The following is a 23,663-nucleotide window of genomic DNA, read 5'->3' on the forward strand; positions in this document are numbered from 1 at the left end:
CCCACAGCTGCCCCATAGCCCCTTCCCCCCTCCCCCCAGGCCCACAGCAGCCCCCCCCCCCCCCCCAGCCAAGTGGGGTCCAAAGTCCACCCCAAACCCGCCACGTCCCCGGCCCCACCCCGCCCCGAGCCCCCCACGCTATGGGGCCGGACCCCTCGCCGTGGGGCTGGGTTGGGGGTCCCGGGCCCCACTGACCTGCCAGGGCCAGGAGGTGCTGGGGGACTGAGCCGGGGCGCTGTGGGGCGCCGTGGGGTGGGCTCTGCCCCACGGCACCGCCCTGGGGCGGGGAAGCCCCCCCCCAAAGGGGGCGGGACCCCCATGTGTGGGGCGGAGACCCCCAGGGGCTGCACTCGAAGTGTGGGGCGCCCCCCAAGTGTGGGGCACCCCCCCGGTGTGGGGTGCCCCGATGAACCGGACCCCCAAATGTGGGGCACCTCCCAAGTGGGGGGCACCCCCCAAGTGTGGGGCACCCCGATGATGCGAACCCAGTAACAACTTGGGGGCAGGGCTCTGAGTGGCCCCGCCCCCTCACCCCAAGCCCCGCCCCCTCACCCCAAGCCCCGCCCCCTGCCCCACCAGCCAATGGCGTGCGCCCCCCCCCCCCCAGCGAGGAGGCAGCGGATCGGGGGGTTCCCTTTATTGGCAATAAATAAGCGGCGCCAGTGGGGGGGGGGCCCCGGTGTGGGGCTGCCCCACAGCGCGGGGAGGGGGGGGCCCCATGGTGTGGGGCTGCCCCATAGCTCGGTGTGGGGCTGCCCCACGGCGCGGGGGGGGCCCCCCGGGGTCACTTCTGCTTCTTCCGGGTGTCCTCGGCGTCGGCCGCTGATTGGGGGGGGGGTGATGACGTCAGAGGGGGCGGGGCTGAGCCCCCCCTCCCCCTCCCCCCCCCCACCCACTTTGTCACTGCCCTGCTCCTGGGGGACGTGGGGACACGGACATGTGGGGGGACACTGGGGGACACTGGGGGGTGATGGGGACACGGCCATGGGGTGAGGGGGACACCTGGGGTGAGGGCTGGGTGATGGGGACACGGCCATGGGGTGATGGGGACATGGAGGTGACACCTGGGGGTGATGGGGACATGGCCATGGGGTGAGGGGGACATGGAGGTGACACCTGGGGGACGTGGGGACACGGACATGTGGGGGGACACTGGGGGACACTGGGGGGTGATGGGGACACGGCCATGGGGTGAGGGGGACATGGAGGTGACACCTGGGGGTGACGGGGACACGGCCATGGGGTGAGGGGGACACTTGGGGTGAGGGCTGGGTGATGGGGACATGAAAATGGGGTGATGGGGACACCTGGGGGTGACACATGGAGATGATGGGGACACAGCCATGGGGTGATGGGGACACCTGGAGGTGACACTTGGAGGTGACGGGGACATCTGGGGTGATGGGGACATGGCCATGGGGTGATGGGGACATGGAGGTGACACCTGGGGGTGATGGGGACACGGCCATGGGGTGAGGGGGACACCTGGGGTGAGGGCTGGGTGATGGGGACACCTGGGGGTGACACATGGAGATGACGGGGACACAGCCATGGGGTGAGGGGGACACCTGGGGGTGACGGGGACACGGCCATGGGGTGAGGGGGACATGGAGGTGACACCTGGGGGTGACGGGGACATGGCCATGGGGTGAGGGGGACATGGAGGTGACACCTGGGGGTGACGGGGACATGGCCATGGGGTGAGGGGGACATGGAGGTGACACCTGGGGGTGATGGGGACACGGCCATGGGGTGAGGGGGACACCTGGGGTGAGGGCTGGGTGATGGGGACACGAAAATGGGGCGAGGGGGACACCTGGGGGTGACGGGGACATGGCCATGGGGTGATGGGGACATGGAGGGGACACCTGGGGGTGATGGGGACACGGCCATGGGGTGAGGGGGACACCTGGGGTGAGGGCTGGGTGATGGGGACACCTGGGGGTGACACATGGAGATGACGGGGACACAGCCATGGGGTGAGGGGGACACCTGGGGTGAGGGCTGGGTGATGGGGACACGGCCATGGGGTGATGGGGACATGGAGGGGACACCTGGGGGTGACGGGGACACGGCCATGGGGTGAGGGGGACACCTGGGGGTGACGGGGACACGGCCATGGGGTGAGGGGGACACTTGGGGTGAGGGTTGGGTGATGGGGACACGAAAATGGGGTGAGGGGGACACCTGGGGGTGACGGGGACACGGCCATGGGGTGATGGGGACATGGAGGTGACACCTGGGGGTGATGGGGACACAACCATGGGGTGAGGGGGACACCTGGGGTGAGGGCTGGGTGATGGGGACACGAAAATGGGGTGAGGGGGACACCTGGGGGTGACACAGGGACACGTGGGGTGAGGGGGACACTTGGGGTGACAGTTGGGTGATGGGGACACCTGGGGGTGACACATGGAGATGACGGGGACATGGCCATGGGGTGAGGGGGACACCTGGGGGTGACGGGGACATGGCCATGGGGTGAGGGGGACATGGAGGTGACACCTGGGGGTGATGGGGACACGGCCATGGGGTGAGGGGGACACCTGGGGTGAGGGCTGGGTGATGGGGACACCTGGGGGTGACACATGGAGATGACGGGGACACGGCCATGGGGTGATGGGGACACCTGGGGGTGACGGGGACATGGCCATGGGGTGAGGGGGACATGGAGGTGACACCTGGGGGTGATGGGGACACAACCATGGGGTGAGGGGGACACCTGGCGTGAGGGCTGGGTGATGGGGACACCTGGGGGTGACACATGGAGATGACGGGGACACAGCCATGGGGTGATGGGGACATGGGTGTGACACCTGGGGGTGACGGGGACAGGGCCATGGGGTGATGGGGACACACGGAGGGTGATAGGGGACACTTGGGGTGACAGCTGGGGGTGACAGGGACACCCGGGGGTGACAAGGACACATGGGGGGTGACATGGGGACACGGGGGGTGACAGGGACACCCGGGGGCCCGGGGGTACCTGCGGCCGGGCGCGAGGACGACGGAGGGGACGCGAGGTCACGCTACGGGAGCGGAGACGGCGGTGAGGGACGGACGGGGGGACAGCGAGGGGACAATGGGGGCTGGGGCCAATGGAGGGGACGAGGCGGGTGGGGCCAGTGAGGATGGGGACGACGGAGGGGACCAGGGGGGACAGGCGGAGATGGGGACAAGGGGAGGGGATGATGGAGGGGACACCGGGAGCGATGTGGGGATGTTGGGGACGTGGGGACAAGGAGACGACGAGATACGGAGACCTGGGGACACTGCGGGCGTGGGGACGAGGAGATGTGGGGACAGGGGGACAACGAGATATGGAGATGTGGGGACGTGGGGACAAGGAGATGTGGGGACGTGGAGATATGGAGATGTAGGAACATGGGGATGCGGGGACATGGGGACGTTGGGGACATGGGGACATTGAAATATGGATACGGGGACATTGGGATATGGGGACAGGGAGATATGGGGGGACGTGGGGACATGGAGATGTGGGGACAAGGAGATGTGGGGACAGGGGGACGTGGGGACACGGGGACGTGGGGACAAGGAGATGTGGGGACACGGGGACGTGGGGACAAGGAGATGTGGGGACATGGGGACATGGAGATGTGGGGACAGGGGGACGTGGGGACACGGGGACGTGGGGACAAGGAGATGTGGGGACACGGGGACGTGGGGACATGGAGATGTGGGGACAAGGAGATGTGGGGACAGGGGGACGTGGGGACACGGGGACGTGGGGACAAGGAGATGTGGGGACAAGGAGATGTGGGGACACGGGGACGCGGGGACAAGGAAATGTGGGGACACGGGGATGCGGGGACATGGAGATGTGGGGACAAGGAGATGTGGGGACACGGGGACGTGGAGATGTGGGGACGTGGAGATGTGGGGACACGGGGACGTGGGGACACGGGGACGTGGGGACAGCGGTGACCCCGCTCCTCACCCTCCAGGTAGTTCCTGGCCACGAACTTGAGGGCCTCGTCCAGCAGGATGACGGGGAAGGAGATCTTCAGCACCATCAGCCAGTGCGTCAGGTCCAGCGGCGTCAGCTTGAAGATCATCTGCGGGGACACGGGGACAGCGCTGAGCCCCCCCCCCGCCGTCCCCCGTGTCCCCCCCCCGCCCCCCCGGGACCCCCCCCCCCTTACGGGCAGGGGTTCGACGTAGAGGATGACGAAGTGCAGGGACATGGAGAGGCAGATGGAGCCCACCAGCCAGATGTTGACCCACGGCGGCATCCGCACCAGCGACTGGTTCTCGGAGAGGCTGCGGGGACGGGGACACGGCCGTGGTGGCGCCGGGGGTGGCACCGGGACCCCCCCCCTCCCCCCCGGCTTGTCCCCCGTCCCCTACCTGTTGAGGGCGTTGCACATCTCGATGGTGACCAGCACGGAGAGCGCCATGGTCATGGGCACCGGCGACTCGAAGATGTCGCAGTCGAGGCCCTCGAATTCGGCGTTGTGCTCCGTGCACTGCATGAAGTGGGTCTGGGGGCGCGGGGGGGGGAGCGTTATTGGGGGGGGGGGGGGGGCCGTTTTGGGGTCGTCGGGTGTTATCGGGGTGGGGGGGGGGCGTCGTTGGGGTGGGGGGGGGGTCAACGGGGTGGGGAGGAGGTCAACGCGGCGGTTGGGGACGTCAACGCGGCGGTGGTGGGGTCAACGCGGCGGTGGGGGCGTCACCCATGACAAGCGATGGCCCCCCCCCCCCCCCCCCCGAAGACCAGCCAAGCACCGTGATGATGGGAGCACCCCTGCGACGAGCACCCGACCATGGCCAAGGCCACCCAAGCAAGGCGACGACGAGCACCCAAGCCCCATGACGATGACCCAACCACCACCATGACCAAGCCGACCACCACGATGACCACCCGGCGACCCAACCAAAACCACGACGAGCACCCGAGCACCCGACCACCACCACCACGGACCCCCCCAGCCACCACCACGACCCCCCAGCCACCACCAGGACCCCCCAGCCACCACCACGACCCCCCAGCCACCATGATGGATGGTGGAACCGCCACCGTGATGACCACCCAACCGCCACCACGACCACCCAACCGCCACCACGACCCCCCAGCCACCACCACGACCACCCAGCCGCCACCACGACCACCCAGCCACCACCACGGACCCCCCAGCCACCACCACGACCACCCAGCCACCACCACGACCCCCCAGCCACCACCACGGACCCCCCAGCCACCACCACGACCACCCAGCCACCACCACGGACCCCCCAGCCACCACCACGACCCCCCAGCCACCACCACGGACCCCCCAGCCGCCACCACGACCCCCCAGCCACCACCACGACCCCCCAGCCGCCACCACGACCCCCCAGCCACCATGATGGATGGTGGAACCGCCACCGTGATGACCACCCAACCGCCACCACGACCACCCGTCCGGCACGATGGCCACCCAACCACCGCGATGAGGGACCCCCCACCCCCACGACGACCCCCCGCCCTCCCCGCGCTCACCAGCTGGTGGTAGGTGACGCTGGGCCCATCCTCGGCGTAGAGGAACCACCAGGCGGCGGCGCCCACGGTGGCGGCCCCCACGTAACCTACGGCGAGAAACCACGCTGGCGCCGGGCTCCGGCCACCACCGGGGCGGGCACGGGGGGGGGGGTCCCGGGGGTCCGGCGCTCACCCCCGATGGCCAGGTAGCGGAAGAAGAGCCAGCCGCTGATGAGGGGCTCCTTGGGGCTGCGGGGGGGCTTGTCCATGATGTCCAGGTCGGGGGGGTTGAAGCCCAGCGCGGTGGCCGGCAGCCCGTCCGTCACCAGGTTGACCCAGAGCAGCTGCACCGGGATCAGCGCCTCGGGCAGCCCCAGCGCCGCCGTCAGGAAGATGCTGGGGGAGGCGGGTCAGGGGGGGCGGGGGGGGGGGATTAGGGGGGAGTGGGGGGAGCGGGGGGAATTAGGGGGAGTGGGGGGAGTGGGGGGAATGGGGGGAGTGGGGGGAGTGGGGGGAATGGGGGGAGCGGGGGGGAGTGGGGGGAGTGGGGGGAGTGGGGGAAAATAGGGGGGAGTGGGGGGAGTGGGGGGAATGGGGGGGAGTGGGGGGAGCGGGGGGAATTAGGGGGAATGGGGGGAATGGGGGAAGTGGGGGGAGTGGGGGGAGTGGGGGGAGTGGGGAAAAATAGGGGGGAATGGGGGGAATTAGGGGGAGTGGGGGGAGTGGGGGGAATTAGGGGGGAGTGGGGGGAGTGGGGGAAAATAGGGGGGAATGGGGGAAATGGGGGGAGTGGGGAAAATGGGGGGGATTGGGGGAAATGGAGGAAATGGGGAAGTGGGGGGAGAGGGAGAAAATGGGGAGAAAGGGGGGAGTGGGGGGAATTGGGGAAATGGGGGCAATGGGGGGAGAGAGGGGAAATGGGGGGAGTGGGGGGAGTGGGGGAAAATAGGGGGGAGTGGGGGAAAATAGGGGGGAGTGGGGGGAGTGGGGGGAGTGGGGGGAGTGGGGGAAAATAGGGGGGAGTGGGGGGAGTGGGGGGAATTAGGGGGAATGGGGGGAATGGGGGGAGTGGGGGGAATTAAGGGGGAGTGGGGGGAGTGGGGGGAATGGGGGGGAGTGGGGGGAGGGGGGGGAGTGGGGGGAGTGGGGGGAGTGGGGGAAAATAGGGGGGAGTGGGGGGAGCGGGGGGGAGTGGGGGGAGTGGGGGGAGTGGGGGGAATTAGGGGGAGTGGGGGGAGTGGGGGAAAATAGGGGGGAGTGGGGGGAGCGGGGGGAATTAGGGGGGAGGGGGGGGAGTGGGGGGAGTGGGGGGGAATGGGGGGAGTGGGGGGGAATGGGGGAAGTGGGGGGAATTAGGGGGGAGTGGGGGGAGTGGGGGGAATTAGGGGGGAGTGGGGGGAATTAGGGGGGAGTGGGGGGAATTAGGGGGGAGTGGGGGGAGTGGGGGGAGTGGGGGGAATGGGGGGGAATTGGGGAAATTAGGGGGAATGGGGGGAGAGAGGGGAAGTGGGGGGAGAGGGAGAAAATGGGGAGAGAGGGGGGAGTGGGGAAAAATGGGGTTAAATGGGGGGAGTGGGGGGAGAGAGGGGAAATGGGGGGAGTGAGTGGGGAAAATGGGGGCACCGGGGAAATAAGGGGAGTGGGGGGAGTGGGGGGAGTGGGGGCAAGATGGGGGGAGAGAGGGAAAACGGGGGGAAGGGGGGGGGAAAATGAGGTTAATGGGGAAAACGGGGGAAACGGGGGAAAATGGGGCGGATTGGGGGCAAATGGGGGCGACGGGAGGAGAGGAGGGAAATGGGGGGAGTGGGGCAAATGGGGGGGCAATATGGGGAGAAGGGGAAAACGGGGGCGATCCAGGGATAGTAGGGGGAAATGGGGTGAAATGGGGGGAGTTTGGGGGCTGGGGGCACTGGGAGGAGTGGGGGAGACGAACTGGGGGCAACTGGGAGGTGCTGCGAGGCGGGGCAGATGGGGGGAAACTTAGGGGGGTTGGGGGCGAAGGAAGGAGCTGGGGGAACCGGGTGGAGTGGGGGGAACTGGAGGGAGTGGGAGGGACTGGGAGGGAGTGGGGGGAACTGGGTGGACTGGGAGGGGCTGGGAGGGAGTGGGGGGAACTGGGTGGACTGGGAGGGACTGGGAGGGAGTGGGGGGAACTGGGTGGACTGGGAGGGGACTGGGAGGGAGTGGGGGGAACTGGGTGGACTGGGAGGGGCTGGGAGGGAGTGGGGGGAACTGGGTGGACTGGGAGGGACTGGGAGGGAGTGGGGGGAACTGGGTGGACTGGGAGGGGCTGGGAGGGAGTGGGGGGAACTGGGGGGACTGGGAGGGACTGGGGGGAAGTGGGGGGAGTGGGAGGAGCTGGGGGGAACTGGGCGGACTGGGAGGGAGTGGCAGGGACTAGTGGGAACTGGAGGGACTGGGGGTAGCCGGGAGGCAGCGGGAGGGCACTGGGAGGCGGCTGGGAGGGGCTGAGTGCGGCGGGCGCTCACCAGACCACCTCGCCCACGTTGGAGGAGATGAGGTAGCGGATGAACTGCTTCATGTTGTTGTAGATGGCCCGGCCCTCCTCCACGGCCGCCACGATGGTGGAGAAGTTGTCGTCGGCCAGCACCATCTCCGAGGCCGTCTTGGCCACCGCCGTCCCCGAGCCCATGGCGATGCCGATCTCGGCCTTCTTCAGCGCCGGCGCGTCGTTCACCCCGTCCCCGGTCTGCGGGGTGGGGTGGCGGGGGTGTCACGGGGGGGGGGGGGAGGCGGCTGGTGTCACCGAGGCCGCCCCCGAGGCCGTCCCCAGCAGCCGGCGCCGCGATCGCCAACAGCGCCCCCCGAAACGTCATCGACGACGGCCCCAGCGGCGTCATCGGCAGCCGCCAACGCGATCGCCAGCGGTGTCACCAACGCCGTCACCAACAGTCGCCAACACAATCACCAACAACTGTCCCCAGAATGTCACCGAGAACGTCCCCAACACCGTTCTCAACAGCCACCAACGCAACCGCCAACGGCGTCCCCAACACCGCCATCAGCAGCGTCACCAACGCTGTCACCGGTGTCCCCAACACCGTTCTCAACAGGCAACACCGTCCCCGACACCGTCACCAACAGTCACCAGCGCGATCGCCAACAGCGCCCCCAAAAATGTCATCAATGACGGCCCCGACACCGTCATCGGCAGTCGCCAACGCGATCGCCAACAGTGTCACCAACGCCGTCACCAACGGCGTCACCGTGTCCCCAACACCGTTCTCAACAGCCAACAACGTCCCCGACACCGTCGCCGGTCACCAATGTCCCCAACACCATCAAGCCACCAACACAATCACCAACGCCGTCCCCAACACTGTTCTCAACAGTCACCAATGTCCCAAATGGTGGGACCCCAAAACCACCTCAGGACAATCATGGGACCCCAGAACCACGTCAGGGTGATGGTGGGACCCCAGAACCACGTCAAGACCAGGGGGATCCCAAAACCAAGCTGGGGGTGATGGTGGGACCCCAAAACCACGTCAAGACCAGGGGGATCCCAAAACCAAGCTGGGGGTGATGGTGGGACCCCAAAACCACGTCAGGATGATGGTGGGACCCCAGAACCACATCAGGAGAATGGTGGGACCCCAAAACCACATCAGGAGGATGTTGGGACCCCAAACCCATGTCAAGACAATCAAGGGATCCCAGAACCACGTCAGGGTGACGGTAGAACCCCCAAAATCACATCAGGACGATTGTGGGACCCCAGAACCACATCGGGATGATGATGGGACCCCAAACCCACGTCAAGACAATAGTGGGATCCCCAAAACCACGTCAGGGTGATGGTGGGACCCCAGAACCACATCAGGATGATGGTGGGACCCCAAACCCACGTCAAGACAATAGTGGGATCCCCAAAACCACGTCAGGGTGATGGTGGGACCCCAGAACCACATCGGGATGATGGTGGGACCCCAAACCCACGTCAGGACAATAGTGGGATCCCCAAAACCACGTCAGGGTGATGGTGGGACCCCAGAACCACATCGGGATGATGGTGGGACCCCAAACCCACGTCAAGACAATAGTGGGATCCCCAAAACCACGTCAGGGTGATGGTGGGACCCCAGAACCACATCGGGATGATGGTGGGACCCCAAACCCACGTCAGGACAATAGTGGGATCCCCAAAACCACGTCAGGGTGATGGTGGGACCCCAGAACCACATCAGGATGATGGTGGGACCCCAAACCCACGTCAAGACAATAGTGGGATCCCCAAAACCACGTCAGGGTGATGGTGGGACCCCAGAACCACATCGGGATGATGGTGGGACCCCAAACCCACGTCAGGACAATAGTGGGATCCCCAAAACCACGTCAGGGTGATGGTGGGACCCCAGAACCACATCAGGATGATGGTGGGACCCCAAACCCACGTCAGGACAATAGTGGGATCCCCAAAACCACGTCAGGGTGATGGTGGGACCCCAGAACCACATCAGGATGATGGTGGGACCCCAAACCCACGTCAAGACAATAGTGGGATCCCCAAAACCACGTCAGGGTGATGGTGGGACCCCAGAACCACATCAGGATGATGGTGGGACCCCAAACCCACGTCAGGGTGATGGTGGGATCCCCAAAACCACGTCAGGGTGATGGTGGGACCCCAGAACCACATCGGGATGATGGTGGGACCCCAAACCCACGTCAGGACAATAGTGGGATCCCCAAAACCACGTCAGGGTGATGGTGGGACCCCAGAACCACATCGGGATGATGATGGGACCCCAAAACGACATCACCAAGACCCCCCGTGAGCCCCATGGGGTGCCGTCAGCCCCCCGTCCCCCCGCGGCGAAGCCTCACCATGGCGGTGATCTCGTCGAAGGACTGGAGGAACTCCACGATCTTGGACTTGTGGGTGGGCTCGACGCGGGCGAAGCAGCAGGCGCGGCGGCAGGCCTCGCGCTGCTCGGCGGGCGGCAGGTCGTCGAACTCGCGGCCCGTGTACGCCCGGCCCGTCACCTCCTCCTCCTCGCTGAAGATGCCGATGCGGCGGCAGATGGCGATGGCCGTGCCCTTGTTGTCCCCCGTGATCATGATGACGCGGATGCCGGCGTCGCGGCACAGCCGGATGGAGCCCATCACCTCCTTCCGCGGCGGGTCCAGCATGCCCACGCAGCCCACGAAGGTCATGTCCGTCTGCGGGGGGGGGGAGAGCGGGACCGGGGAACCCGTGGAGGGCGTCGAACGGGGATATGGGACCGGGGAACCCGTGGAGGGCATCCCGTGGAGATATGGGACCGGGGAACCCCTGGAGGACTTCATGTGGAGATATGGGACCAGGGAACCCATGGAGGACATCCCATGGAGATATGGGACCGGGGAACCTGTGGAGGGCTTCATGTGGAGATATGGGACCGGGGAACCCGTGGAGAACATCCCATGGAGATATGGGACCGGGGAACCTGTGGAGGGCATCCCGTGGAGATATGGGGCCAATGAACCCATGGAGGACATCATATGGAGATATGGGATTGAGGAACCCGTGGAGGGCTTCATGTGGAGATATGGGACCGGGGAACCTCTGGAGGACATCCCATGGAGATATGGGATTGAGGAACCCATGGAGGGCTTCATGTGGAGATATGGGACCAGGGAACCCATGGAGAACACCCCATGGAGATATGGGACCGGGGAACCTGTGGAGGGCTTCATGTGGAGATATGGGACCGGGGAACCCGTGGAGAACATCCCATGGAGATATGGGACTGGGGAACCCATGGAGGACATCATATGGAGATACGGGATTGCGGAACCCATGGAGGGCATTGTACAGAGATATGGGACCGGGGAACCCGTGGAGGGCTTCATATGGAGATATGGGACCAGGGAACCCATGGAGGACATCCCATGGAGATATGGGATTGAGGAACCCGTGGAGGGCTTCATGTGGAGATATGGGACCGGGGAACCTATAGAGGACTTTATGTGGAGATATGGGACCAGGGAACCCGTGGAGGACTTTATATGGAGATATGGGACCAGGGAACCCGTGGAGGACCTCACACAGAGATATAGGGCCGGGGACCCCATGGAGAACATCCCATGGAGATATGGGGCCAAGGAACGCCCGGAGGACCTCCTATGGAGCAAGAACCCCCCCGGAGGCGCCGTCCCCCGCCCTCACCTCGTACTCGGCGAACCTGGTGGAGTCCTCCAGCATCATGTCCTCCTTCTTGGGGGGCGTGTCGCGGGTGGCCAGGGCCAGGCAGCGCAGCGTGTCCCTCCCCGTGCCCCACTCCTTGATGACGGCCAAGATCTTCTCCTTGACGACCGGCGTCAGCGGCACGCGCGCCGTGCCCACCCGCACGTAGTTGCAGCGGTCGATGACGCCCTCGGGGGCCCCCTGGGGAGGGGACGGGGCGGGAGGTGAGGCGGTGACAACGGCGGGGGGTGAGGACACGCGGCGGGGCTGGCGGCCTCACCTTGACGAACATCTTGTTGCCCACGGCGGCGCGCGAGGCCTTGGCCGGCGAGCAGTAGACCGACATGGACTTGCGGTCGCGGGAGAACTCCAGCGTGAACTCCTTCCTCATCAGCTGCTTGATGACCTTCGGGGACACGAGGGGGGGGCAACGCGGTGGCACCGGCGGCGGAGGAAGTGGGGGGAGGCCGGCGGAGGCCGGCAGGGCTTGGGGGGGGGGGGGGGGGACTCACGGAGTTGCAGGCGTTGGCGCGCTCCACTTTGGAGAGGTTGCGGACGTCGGTGTTGAAGACGTTCATCTTCTCCACCAGGCAGGTGAGCGCCGTCTCCGTGGCCTCCCCGACCTTCTCGTAGACGCCCTTGGACTGCGGGGAGGGAGGCCGGCGTCACCGCGAGGCCGCCGCGGTGGCGGGGGGGGTGGGGGGGGACACACCGGGAGGTGGCCTCACCTCGTTGTAGTCCAGGGAGGAGTCGTTGCAGAGGGCGCAGATGGTGGCCAGCTCCACCAGCCCGTCGTACTGCCCGGCCTTTCACGTGCTTCTCGTTCTTCAGCCTGGGGAGGCAGCGGAGGCTGGGGGACGGGGCGAGGACGCCCCTCGGGGGGGGTCGCGGGCAGGGGGGAGGGCGTGGAGGGGGGTGGGATTGGGGTTGTTGGGGTGGGGGAGGTCCGAAAGGAGGCCAGGATGGGTTTTGTTTCGGCTGGAGACCTCAAACATGAGGTCGGGATTGGTTTGTTGGGGATGGGGGCCTCAAAAGTGAGGCCAGGATGGGTTTGTTGGGGTGGGGGACCTCAAAAATGAGTCCGGAAGTGGGTTTTTGGGGATGGAGACCTCAAAAATGAGGCTGGGATTGGTTTGTTGGGGATGGGGGCCTCAAAAATTAGGCCAGAATTGGCTTTTTTGGTGATGGGGACCTCAAAAATGAGGCCAGGATTGGCTTTTTGGGGTGGGGGACCTCAAAAACGAGGCCAATACTGACCCATTAGGCACAGGGACCTCCAAGAGGAGGCCAAGGTTGACCCGCTGAGGACAGGGGCGCTACGAAGGAGGCCAGTGGGGGTGGAGGCCCCAAAAATGAGGCCGACATTGACCCATTGGGGATGAAGGCCCCAAAAACGAGGCCGATATTGACCTGTTGGGGATGGAGGCCCCTTGGAGAAGGCCAATATCGGTCTAGCAGGGACAGGAACCCCAAGAGGAGGCCGTTATTGACCCGCTGGGAAGGGGGAAGGGGGGAAGGGGGGGGTCATTGGGCCTGGGGGGGCGAGGACCGGCCACTCACACGTCTCCCTCGGGGGCGTAGGTGGAGCCGGTGATGGAGAACTCGTTGAGGGAGCAGACGTCGCCCTCCACCTTGTCCACGATGAACATCTGGGGGGGAGGACAACGGGGTCAGGGGGCAGCCGGGGCGTCCTGGGGCCAACTGGGACGTCCTGGAGGCCACTGGGGTCTACTGGGGGACTTTGGGGGCACCCAAGGGGCCGTCGGGAGCTCCTTGGGGCACCCAAGGGGTCGTTGGGAGCTCCTGGAGGGCCTTGGGACACCCAAGGGGCTGTCGGAAGCTCCTTGGGGCACCCAAGGGGACATTGGGAGCTCATGAAGGACCTTAGGGCACCCAAGGGGACATCAGGAGCTCCTTGGGGCACCCAAGGGGACGTCGGGAGCTCCTGGAGGACCTCAGGGCACCCAAGGGGACATTGGGAGCTCCTTGGGGCACCTAAGGGGACGTCGGGAGGTCATGAAGGACCTTGGGGCACCCAAGGGGACGTCGGGAGCTCCTGGAGGACCTCGGGGCACCCAAGAGGAATTTGGGAGCTCCTGGAGGACCTCGGGGCACCCAAGGGGCCGCCGGGAGCACCCAGAGGTCCCCCGTGTCACCCACCTTGCAGACGGACATCTGGTTGGTGGTGAGGGTGCCCGTCTTGTCGGAGCAGATGACGGAGGTGCAGCCCAGGGTCTCGACGGAGGGCAGGCTGCGCACGATGGCGTTCTTCTTGGCCATGCGCCGCGTCCCCAGCGCCAGGCAGGTGGTGATGACGGCCGGCAGCCCTGCGGTACCAAGAACGGGCATCGAGCCCCGTGTAGGACCGTGGGGAGGGGATTTACAACCCAAAAGGGGTCAAGGAATGGGACACAAAGCCACGTGGGGCCTAGGAAGGGCGTTACGGGGCCGTATGGGGTCAAGGAAGGGCGTTATGAAGCTGCGTAGGACCAGGGAGTGGGGTGGCGAGCCAAATAGGATCGAGGAAGGGCATTACAAGACCATGAAGAATGAAAAAAGGGCATTATAGGACCCAAAAGGGGCTTATAACCCTATATAGGATCAAGAAAGGGCGTTACGAGACCATGCAGAGCAAAGAAAAGGGCATTATAGGACTCAAAATGGGTTTATAACCCTGTGTAGGCTCAAGAAAGGGCATTACAAGACCGTGCAAAATAAAAAAAAGGGCATTATAGGACTCAAAAGGGACTTAAAACCCTATATAGGGTCAAGAAAAGGTATTACAAGACCGTGCAAAATAAAAAAAAGGGCATTATAGGACCCAAAAGGGGCTTATAACCCCATATAGGATCAAGAAAGGGCATTACGAGACCATGCAGAGCAAAAAAAGGGCATTATTGGACTCAAAATGGGTTTATAACCCTGTGTAGGCTCAAGAAAGGGCATTACAAGACCGTGCAAAATAAAAAAAAGGGCATTATAGGACTCAAAAGGGACTTAAAACCCTATATAGGGTCAAGAAAAGGTATTACAAGACCGTGCAAAATAAAAAAAAGGGCATTATAGGACCCAAAAGGGGCTTATAACCCCATATAGGATCAAGAAAGGGCATTACGAGACCATGCAGAACAAAAAAAGGGCATTATAGGACTCAAAATGGGTTTATAACCCTGTGTAGGCTCAAGAAAGGGCATTACAAGACCGTGCAAAATAAAAAAAAGGGCATTATAGGACTCAAAAGGGACTTAAAACCCTATATAGGGTCAAGAAAAGGTATTACAAGACCGTGCAAAATAAAAAAAAGGGCATTATAGGACCCAAAAGGGGCTTATAACCCCATATAGGATCAAGAAAGGGCGTTACGAGACCATGCAGAACAAAAAAAGGGCATTATAGGACTCAAAATGGGTTTATAACCCTGTGTAGGCTCAAGAAAGGGCATTACAAGACCGTGCAAAATAAAAAAAAGGGCATTATAGGACCCAAAAGGGGCTTATAAGCCTATATAGGGCCAAGGAAAGGCGTTATAAGGCCGCATGGGGCCAAGGAATGGTGTTAGAAGGCCACAGGGGGTCGTGGAACATCGTTAGAAGGCCACATGGTGTCAACAAACGGTGCCAGAAGGCCATACGGGGTCAACGAACGGTGTTAGAATGCCATATAGGACCAAGGAATGGTGTGAGAAGGCCACGTGGGGTCAAGGAATGGTGTGAGGACGTTATGTAAGATCAAGGATCAGCGCTAGAGGGCCGTATCGGGGCAAGGAACGGTCTTGGAAGGCCATATAGGGTCAAGGAATGGTCTTAGAGGGCCGCAGGGGGTCAAGGAACGGTGTTAGAAGGCCATATAGGGTAAACAAATGGTGTTAGAGGGCCATATAGGGCCAACAAATGGTCTTAGAGGGCCACGAGGGGTCAAGAAATGGTCTTGGAAGGCCATATGGGGTCAAGGAACGGTGTTAGAAGACCACAGGGGTCAACAACTGGTATTAGAAGACCAAAAGGGTCAACTAATGGTGTTAGAAGGCCATAATGGGGTCAACGAATGGTGTTAGAAGGCCATACGGGGTCAACGAGTGTGTTAGAAGGACAGATAGGGTCAAGGAACGGTGTTGGAAGGCATCACAGCGTCAAGGAATGGTGTTAGAAGACCACGCGGGGTCAACAAATGGTCTTAGAAGACCAAATGGGATCAAGAAACTGGTCTTAGGAGGCCAGATAGGGGTCAAGGAATGGCTCTTAGAAGACCAAACGGGGTCAAGGAACGGTGTTAGAAGGCCATATGGGGTCAACAAATGGTGTTAAAAGGCCATATGGGGTCAAGGAATGGCCTTAGAGGGCCACACAGGGTCAGGGAATGGTCTTAGAAGACCACAGGGGGTCAACAAATGGTGTTAGAAGGCCATATGGGGTCAAGGAATGTTCTTAGAGGGCCACAAGGGGTCAAGAAATGGTCTTAGAAGGCCATATGGGGTCAAGGAATTGTGTTAGAAGGCCATACAGGATGAAGGAATGGTCTTGGAAGGGTATACGGGGTCAAAGAACGGTGTTGGAAGACTGCAGAGGGTCAACGAATGGTCTTAGAAGACCAGGAGGGGCCAACAAATGGTGTTAGAAGGCCACATGGGGTCAAGGAACCGTGTCAGAAGACCCCAAGGGGTCAAGGAATGGTCTTAGAAGGCCAAATGGGGTCAAGGAATGGTGTTAGAAGGCCAGATAGGATCAAGGAATGGTGTTAGACGGCCAATTGAGGTCAACAAATGGTGTTAGAAGGCGAGATTGGGTCAACGAATGGAGTTAGAAGACCACATGGGGTCAACAAATGGTCTTGGAAGGGTATATGGGGTCAAAGAACGGTGTTAGAAGACCGCAGAGGGTCAAGGAACGGTCTTAGAAGACCACAAGGGGCCCACAAATCGTGTTAGAAGGCCATAAAGGTCAAGGAATGGTCTTAGAAGACCAAATGGGGTCCAGGAACGGTGTTAGAAGGCCAGATAGGGTCAACAACTGGTCTCGGAAGTCCATATGGGGTCAACAAACGGTCTTGGAAGGGTATATAGGGTCAAAGAATGGCGTTAGAAGGCCATAAAGGTCAAGGAATGGTCTTAGAAGACCAAATGGGGTCAAGGAACGGTGTTAGAAGACCACAATGGGTCAAGGAAGGGTGTTAGAAGGCAACACAGGGTCAACAAAGGGTGTTAGAAGGCCATAAAGGATCAAGGAATGGTCTTGGAAGGCCAGATAGGGTCAAGGAATGGTCTTAGAAGACCAAATGGGGTCAAGGAACGGTGTTAGAAGGCCAGATAGGGTCAACAACTGGTCTCGGAAGTCCATATGGGGTCAACAAACGGTCTTGGAAGGGCATATAGGGTCAAAGAACGGCGTTAGAAGGCCATAAAGGTCAAGGAATGGTCTTAGAAGACCAAATGGGGTCAAGGAACGGTGTTAGAAGACCACAATGGGTCAAGGAAGGGTGTTAGAAGGCAACACAGGGTCAACAAAGGGTGTTAGAAGGCCATAAAGGATCAAGGAATGGTCTTGGAAGGCCAGATAGGGTCAAGGAATGGTCTTAGAAGACCAAATGGGCCCAAGGAATGGTCTTAGAGGGCCGTGTAGGGTCAAGGAACGGTCTTAGAGGGCCACACAGGGCCGAGAGGGGACCACTGTCACCTTCGGGGATGGCGGCCACGGCCAGGGCGACGGCGATCTTGAAGTAGTAGATGGCGCCGCGGATCCAGGAGCCGCCGTGGACGGGGTCGTTGAAGTGGCCGATGTTGATGAGCCAGACGGCGACGCAGATGAGCGAGATGACCTTGGAGAGCTGCTCGCCGAACTCGTCCAGCTTCTGCTGCAGCGGCGTCTTGTCCTGCTCCGTGGCCGCCATCTCGTCGCGGATCTTCCCGATCTCCGTGTTCACCCCCGTGGCCACCACGATGCCCACGGCCTTGCCCGCCCCGATGTTGGTGCCCTGCGGGGACGCGGCGCTGGGGACACGGTGGCCTCGGGGGCGCGGCGGCCTTGGGGACGTGGTGGTGGGGACACGGTGGCCTTGGGGATGTGGCAATGGGGATGGCGGCCTTGGGGATGTGGTGGTGGTGGTGGCCTTGGGGACACGGTGGCCTTGGGGACATGGCAATGGGGACGTGGTGGTGGGGACGTGGAGATGGGGATGGCGGCCTTGGGGACACGGTGGCCTTGGGGGCACGGTGGCCTTGGGGACGTGGTGGCCTTGGGGACGTGGCAATGGGGATGGCGGCCTTGGGGATGTGGTGGTGGTGGTGATGGTGGCCTTGGGGACATGGTGGCCTTGGGGGCGCGGTGGCCTTGGGGACGTGGTGGCCTTGGGGACGTGGCAATGGGGATGGTGGCCTTGGGGACACGGTGGCCTTGGGGGCACGGTGGCCTTGGGGACACGGTGGCCTTGGGGATGTGGCAACGGGGACATGGTGGTGGTGATGGTGGCCTTCAGGACACGGTGGTGGGGACGTGGCAATGGGGACGGTGGCCTTGGGGACATGGTGGTGGGTATGTGGAGATGGGGACAGTGGCCTTGGGGACGCGGCGGTGAGGATGGTGGCCTCGGGGACGTGGTGGTGGGGACGTGGCAATGGGGATGGTGGCCCTGGGGACGCCACGGTGGGGATGGTGGCCTTGGGAACGCGGCGGTGAGGACGCTGTGACGGGGATGGTGGCCTTGGGGACGTGGGGATGGGGACGGTGGCCTTGGGGACGCGGCGGCCTTGGGGACGTGGGGATGGGGACGGTGGCCTTGGGGACGCGGCGCTGGGGCCGGCGGCCTCGGGGACACCGTGATGAAGATGTGGCGGCGGGGACGGTGGCCCTGGGGACGCGGCGGCGGGGCCGTGGCGACGGGGCCGGGGTCCTGGGGCCGCGGGGGTGGGGTCGGTGGCCCCGGGGGCCGCGGCGTTGTGCCGGGCGCGACTCACGGAGAAGAGCATGTTCTTCTTGTCCTGGTTGACGGCGCGCGGGTCGGGGACGGGGTCGGTGTGCTTGATGACGGACACGGACTCACCTGCGGGCACGCGCGCGTGAGCACGGCTCCGACCGGCTCTGACCGGTTGGGACCCGGCTCTGACCGGCTGTGCCCCCGTTTGCGCCCGGTTGTGTTTGGTTGTACCCAGTTGTGGGCGCGGTCGTGCCCGGTTGTGCCCCCAGTCGTGCCCGGTTGTGTCCGGTTGTGCCTATTTGTGACCGGTTGTGCCCAGTTGTGTCTGGTTGTGCCTATTTGTGCCCGGTTGTGCCTATTTGTGTCCGGTTGTGCCCCCAGTTGTGCCCGGTTGTGTCCGGTTGTGCCTATTTGTGCCCAGTTGTGCCCGGTTGTGCCCAGTTGTGTCCGGTTGTGCCTATTTGTGACCGGTTGTGTCCGGTTGTGCCCCCAGTTGTGCCCAGTTGTGTCCGGTTGTGCCTATTTGTGACCGGTTGTGTCCGGTTGTGCCCAGTTGTGTCCGGTTGTGCCCCCAGTTGTGCCCAGTTGTGTCCGGTTGTGCCTATTTGTGACCGGTTGTGTCCGGTTGTGCCCCCAGTTGTGCCCAGTTGTGCCCAGTTGTGCCCAGTTGTGTCTGGTTGTGCCTATTTGTGCCCGGTTGTGCCCAGTTGTGCCCCCAGTTGTGCCCAGTTGTGCCCAGTTGTGTCCGGTTGTGCCTATTTGTGCCCAGTTGTGCCCGGTTGTGCCCGGTCGTGCCCGGTTGCGATCAGTCGTGCCCGTTTGCGCCCAGTTGTGCCCAGTTGTGTCCCAGTTCATGGCTGGTTGTGCCCGGTTGTGTGCCTGGTTGTGGCCTAACCGTGCCTGTTCGTGCCCAGTTGCGCCCAGTCGTGCCCCCAGTTCCAACTGGTTGTGCCCAGTCGTGCCCCCGGTTGTACCCCGAGTTGTACCCCAGTTGTGTGCCTGGTCGTGCCCCCATTAAAGACCAGTTGTGCCCCAGTTGTCTCCCAGTTGCAGCCCACTTGTACCCCCGGTTGCAGCCCAGTTGTAGCCCGGTTGTACCCCCAGTTGTCTCCCAGTTGTCTCCCAGTTGTACCCCGGTTGTACCCCGGTTGTACCCCCAGTTGTGCCCAGTTGTGCCCCCAGTTGTCTCCCAGTCGTACCCCAGTTGTAGCCCCAGTTGTCTCCCAGTCGTACCCAGTTGTCTCCCAGTCGTACCCCAGTTGTAGCCCCGGTTGTACCCCAGTTGTCTCCCAGTCGTACCCAGTTGTCTCCCAGTCGTACCCCAGTTGTAGCCCCGGTTGTACCCCAGTTGTCTCCCAGTCGTACCCAGTTGTCTCCCAGTCGTACCCCAGTTGTAGCCCCGGTTGTACCCCAGTTGTCTCCCAGTCGTACCCCAGTTGTCTCCCAGTCGTACCCCAGTTGTAGCCCCGGTTGTACCCCAGTTGTCTCCCAGTCGTACCCCAGTTGTCTCCCAGTCGTACCCCAGTTGTAGCCCCGGTTGTACCCCAGTTGTCTCCCAGTCGTACCCCAGTTGTACCCCCGGTTGTGCCCCAGTTGTGCCCCAGTTGTGCCCCAGTTGTGCCCAGTGGTGCCCGTACCGGTGAGGATGGACTGGTCGACGCGCAGGGTCGTGGACTTGATGGAGATGATGCGGATGTCGGCCGGCACCTTGTCCCCCACTGCGGGCAGCGGTGTCACCACTGGGAGGGGCCTGGGGGCACTGGGAGGGACTGGGAGGGGCTGGAGGGGGACTGGGAGGGGCTGCAGGGGGACTGGGAGGGGATTGGGGGGCGCTGGGAGGGACTGAGAGGGGACTGGGGGGCACTGGGAGGGGACTGGGAGGGAGTGGGGGGGTACTGGGAGGGAATGGGGGGTACTGGGGGCTACTGGGAGGGACCGGAAGGTTACTGGGAAGGACTGGGGAGCTACTGGCAGGCTGCTGGGGGCTACTGGGAGGGACTGGGGGCTACTGGGAGTTTACTGAGAGGTGCTGGAGGTTACTGGGATGCACTGGGGGGTTGCTGGGAGGCACTGAGGGTTACTGGGAGGCATTAGGGCTTACTGGGAGGTTACTGGGATGCATTAAGGCTTACTGGGATGCATTAAGGCTTACTGGGAAGTTACTTGGATGTACTGGGGGGTTACGGGGAGGGTACTGGGAGGCACTGGGGGTCACTGGGATGCATTAGGGGTTATTGGGAGGCTACTGGGAGGCATTAGGGCTTACTGGGAGGTTACTGGGATGCATTAAGGCTTACTGGGATGCATTAAGGCTTACTGGGAAGTTACTGGGATGTACTGTTGGGTTACGGGGAGGGTACTGGGAGGCACTGGGGGTCACTGGGATGCATTAGGGGTTATTGGGAGGCTACTGGGAGGCATTAGGGCTTACTGGGAGGTTACTGGGATGCATTAAGGCTTACTGGGATGCATTAAGGCTTACTGGGAAGTTACTTGGATGTACTGGGGGGTTACGGGGAGGGTACTGGGAGGCACTGGGGGTCACTGGGATGCATTAGGGGTTATTGGGAGGCTACTGGGAGGCATTAGGGCTTACTGGGAGGTTACTGGGATGCATTAAGGCTTACTGGGATGCATTAAGGCTTACTGGGAAGTTACTGGGATGTACTGGGGGGTTACCGGGGGGTTGCTGGGAGGTTACTGGGAGGCCCTGGGGGTCACTGGGAGGCGCTGGTCCCTCACCGGCCACCTCGGCGATGTCCCCGGGCACCAGGTCGCGCGCCTTGATGCGCTGCACGGCGCTGCGGTCGGCGCGGTACACCTTGCCCATCTCGGGCTCGTACTCCTTCAGCGCCTCGATGGCGTTCTCCGCATTGCGCTCCTGGGGGGTTGGGGACAGTTCCGGGGGGGGGTTGGGGACGTTCGGGGGCGTTTGGGGACAGTTCGGGGGCGTTTGGGGACAGCTCTGGGGGATCTGGGGACGTTTGGGGGCATTTGGGGAGGATTCGGGGGCGTTTGGGAGGGATTTGGGGAGCGTTTGGGGACAGTTCGGGGGATTTGGGGACAGTTCTGGGGATTTGGGGACATTTGGGGGCGTTTGGGGACAGTTCAGGGGGATTTGGGGACGTTTGGGGGCATTTGGGGACATTTGCGGAGGATTCGGGGGCGTTTGGGAGGGATTTGGGGAGTGTTTGGGGACAGTTCGGGGGGATTTGGGGACAGTTCTGGGGATTTGGGGACATTTGGGGGCATTTGGGGACAGTTCAGGGGGATTTGGGGACGTTTGGGGGCATTTGGGGACATTTGCGGAGGATTCGGGGGCGTTTGGGAGGGATTTGGGAGCGTTTGGGGACAGTTTGGGGGGATTTGGGGACAGTTCTGGGGATTTGGGGACATTTGGGGGCATTTGGGGACAGTTCAGGGGGATTTGGGGACGTTTGGGGGCATTTGGGGACATTTGCGGAGGATTCGGGGGCGTTTGGGAGGGATTTGGGGAGCGTTTGGGGACAGTTCGGGGGGATTTGGGGGCATTTGGGGGGATTTGGGGACATTTGGCGGTGTTTGGGGACAGTTCAGGGGGATTTGGGGACAGTTCTGGGGATTTGGGGACATTTGGGGGCGTTTGGGGACAGTTCAGGGGGATTTGGGGACAGTTCTGGGGACTTGGGGACATTTGGGGAGGATTTGGGGGGGGTTGGGGGCATTTGGGGGGATTTGGTGACATTTGGGGAGGATTTGGGGGGGTTTGGGGGCATTTGGGAGGGATCTGGGGGGTGTTTGGGGACAGTTCCAGGGATTTGGGGACATTTGGGGACAGTTTGGGACATTTGGGGGGGGGGTTGGGGACAATTCAGGGGGATTTGGGGAGGATTTGGGGGGGTTTGGGGTGTTTGGGAGGGATCTGGGGGGGTTCAGGGTGTTGGGGGACGCGTTGGGGGCAGCTCAGGGGGGTTTGGGGGCGTTTTGGGGTCCCGATGTCCCCAACCCCTTCCCCACGTCCCTGTCCCCAACGCCCCCATGTCCCCAACGTGTCCCCAAGGTGTCCCCAAGGTGTCCCCAATGTCCCCAACACGTCCCCAACGCCCCCCCAATGTCCCCAAGGCATCCCCAAACCTGTCCCCAACGTCCCCAACGTGTCCCCAAAGTCCCCCCAATGTCCCCAAGGTGTCCCCAACGTCCCCCCAACGTCCCCGATGTCCCCAAGGTGTCCCCAAACCTGTCCCCAACGTCCCCAAAGTGTCCCCAAAGTCCCCCCAACGTCCCCCCAGCGTCCCCAAGGTGTCCCCAAGGTGTCCCTAAACCTGTCCCCAACGTCCCCAAGGTGTCCCCAATGTCCCCAAGATGTCCCCAAGGTGTCCCCAATGTCCCCAACACGTCCCCAATGCCCCCCCAATGTCCCCAACGTCCCCCCAGCGTCCCCAAGGTGTCCCCAAGGTGTCCCCAAACCTGTCCCCAATGTCCCCCCAAAGTCCCCCCAATGTCCCCAACGTCCCAAACGTGTCCCCAAAGTCCCCCCAATGTCCCCAAGGTGTCCCCAACGTCCCCCCAACGTCCCCGATGTCCCAAAGGTGACCCCAAACCTGTCCCCAACGTCCCCAAAGTGTCCCCAAAGTCCCCCCAACGTCCCCCCAGCGTCCCCAAGGTGTCCCTAAACCTGTCCCCAACGTACCCAAGGTGTCCCCAAGGTGTCCCCAATGTCCCCAACACGTCCCCAACGCCCCCCCAATGTCCCCAACGTCCCCCCAGCGTCCCCAAGGTGTCCCCAAGGTGTCCCCAAACCTGTCCCCAACGTCCCCAAAGTGTCCCCAAAGTCCCCCCAACGTCCCCCAGCGTCCCCAAGGTGTCCCTAAAACCTGTCCCCAACGTCCCCAACGTCCCCAAGGTGTCCCCAATGTCCCCAAGGTGTCCCCAAGGTGTCCCCAATGTCCCCAACACGTCCCCAACGCCCCCCCAATGTCCCCAAGGTGTCCCCAAACCTGTCCCCAACGTCCCCAAAGTGTCCCCAAAGTCCCCCCAATGTCCCCCAAGTGTCCCCAAGGTGTCCCTAAACCTGTCCCCAACGTACCCAAGGTGTCCCCAAACCTGTCC

The 23,663-nt window shown here is 63.0% G+C and overlaps 1 protein-coding gene across 1 annotated transcript; it reads right to left on the reverse strand.

Annotated features, from left to right (window-relative positions):
• Positions 1–697: 697 nt before the first annotated feature.
• LOC118261520 (sarcoplasmic/endoplasmic reticulum calcium ATPase 1-like) lies at positions 698–21,420 on the reverse strand. The gene is given in 20 exon segments (XM_035572385.1): positions 698–822; positions 2,987–3,029; positions 3,959–4,076; positions 4,164–4,281; positions 4,369–4,502; positions 5,501–5,586; positions 5,673–5,875; positions 7,969–8,189; positions 10,328–10,663; positions 11,652–11,870; positions 11,950–12,075; positions 12,182–12,313; positions 12,398–12,478; positions 12,480–12,501; positions 13,230–13,318; positions 13,830–13,996; positions 17,339–17,636; positions 18,616–18,701; positions 20,213–20,293; positions 21,318–21,420. Coding segments are annotated over 19 exon segments (2,610 nt in total). The 5' UTR covers positions 21,406–21,420; the 3' UTR covers positions 698–822; positions 2,987–3,024.
• Positions 21,421–23,663: the final 2,243 nt, after the last annotated feature.

Source organism: Cygnus atratus, unplaced genomic scaffold, assembly GCF_013377495.2.
Source record: "Cygnus atratus isolate AKBS03 ecotype Queensland, Australia unplaced genomic scaffold, CAtr_DNAZoo_HiC_assembly HiC_scaffold_141, whole genome shotgun sequence".
In the NCBI taxonomy this organism is placed as follows: domain Eukaryota; kingdom Metazoa; phylum Chordata; class Aves; order Anseriformes; family Anatidae; genus Cygnus; species Cygnus atratus.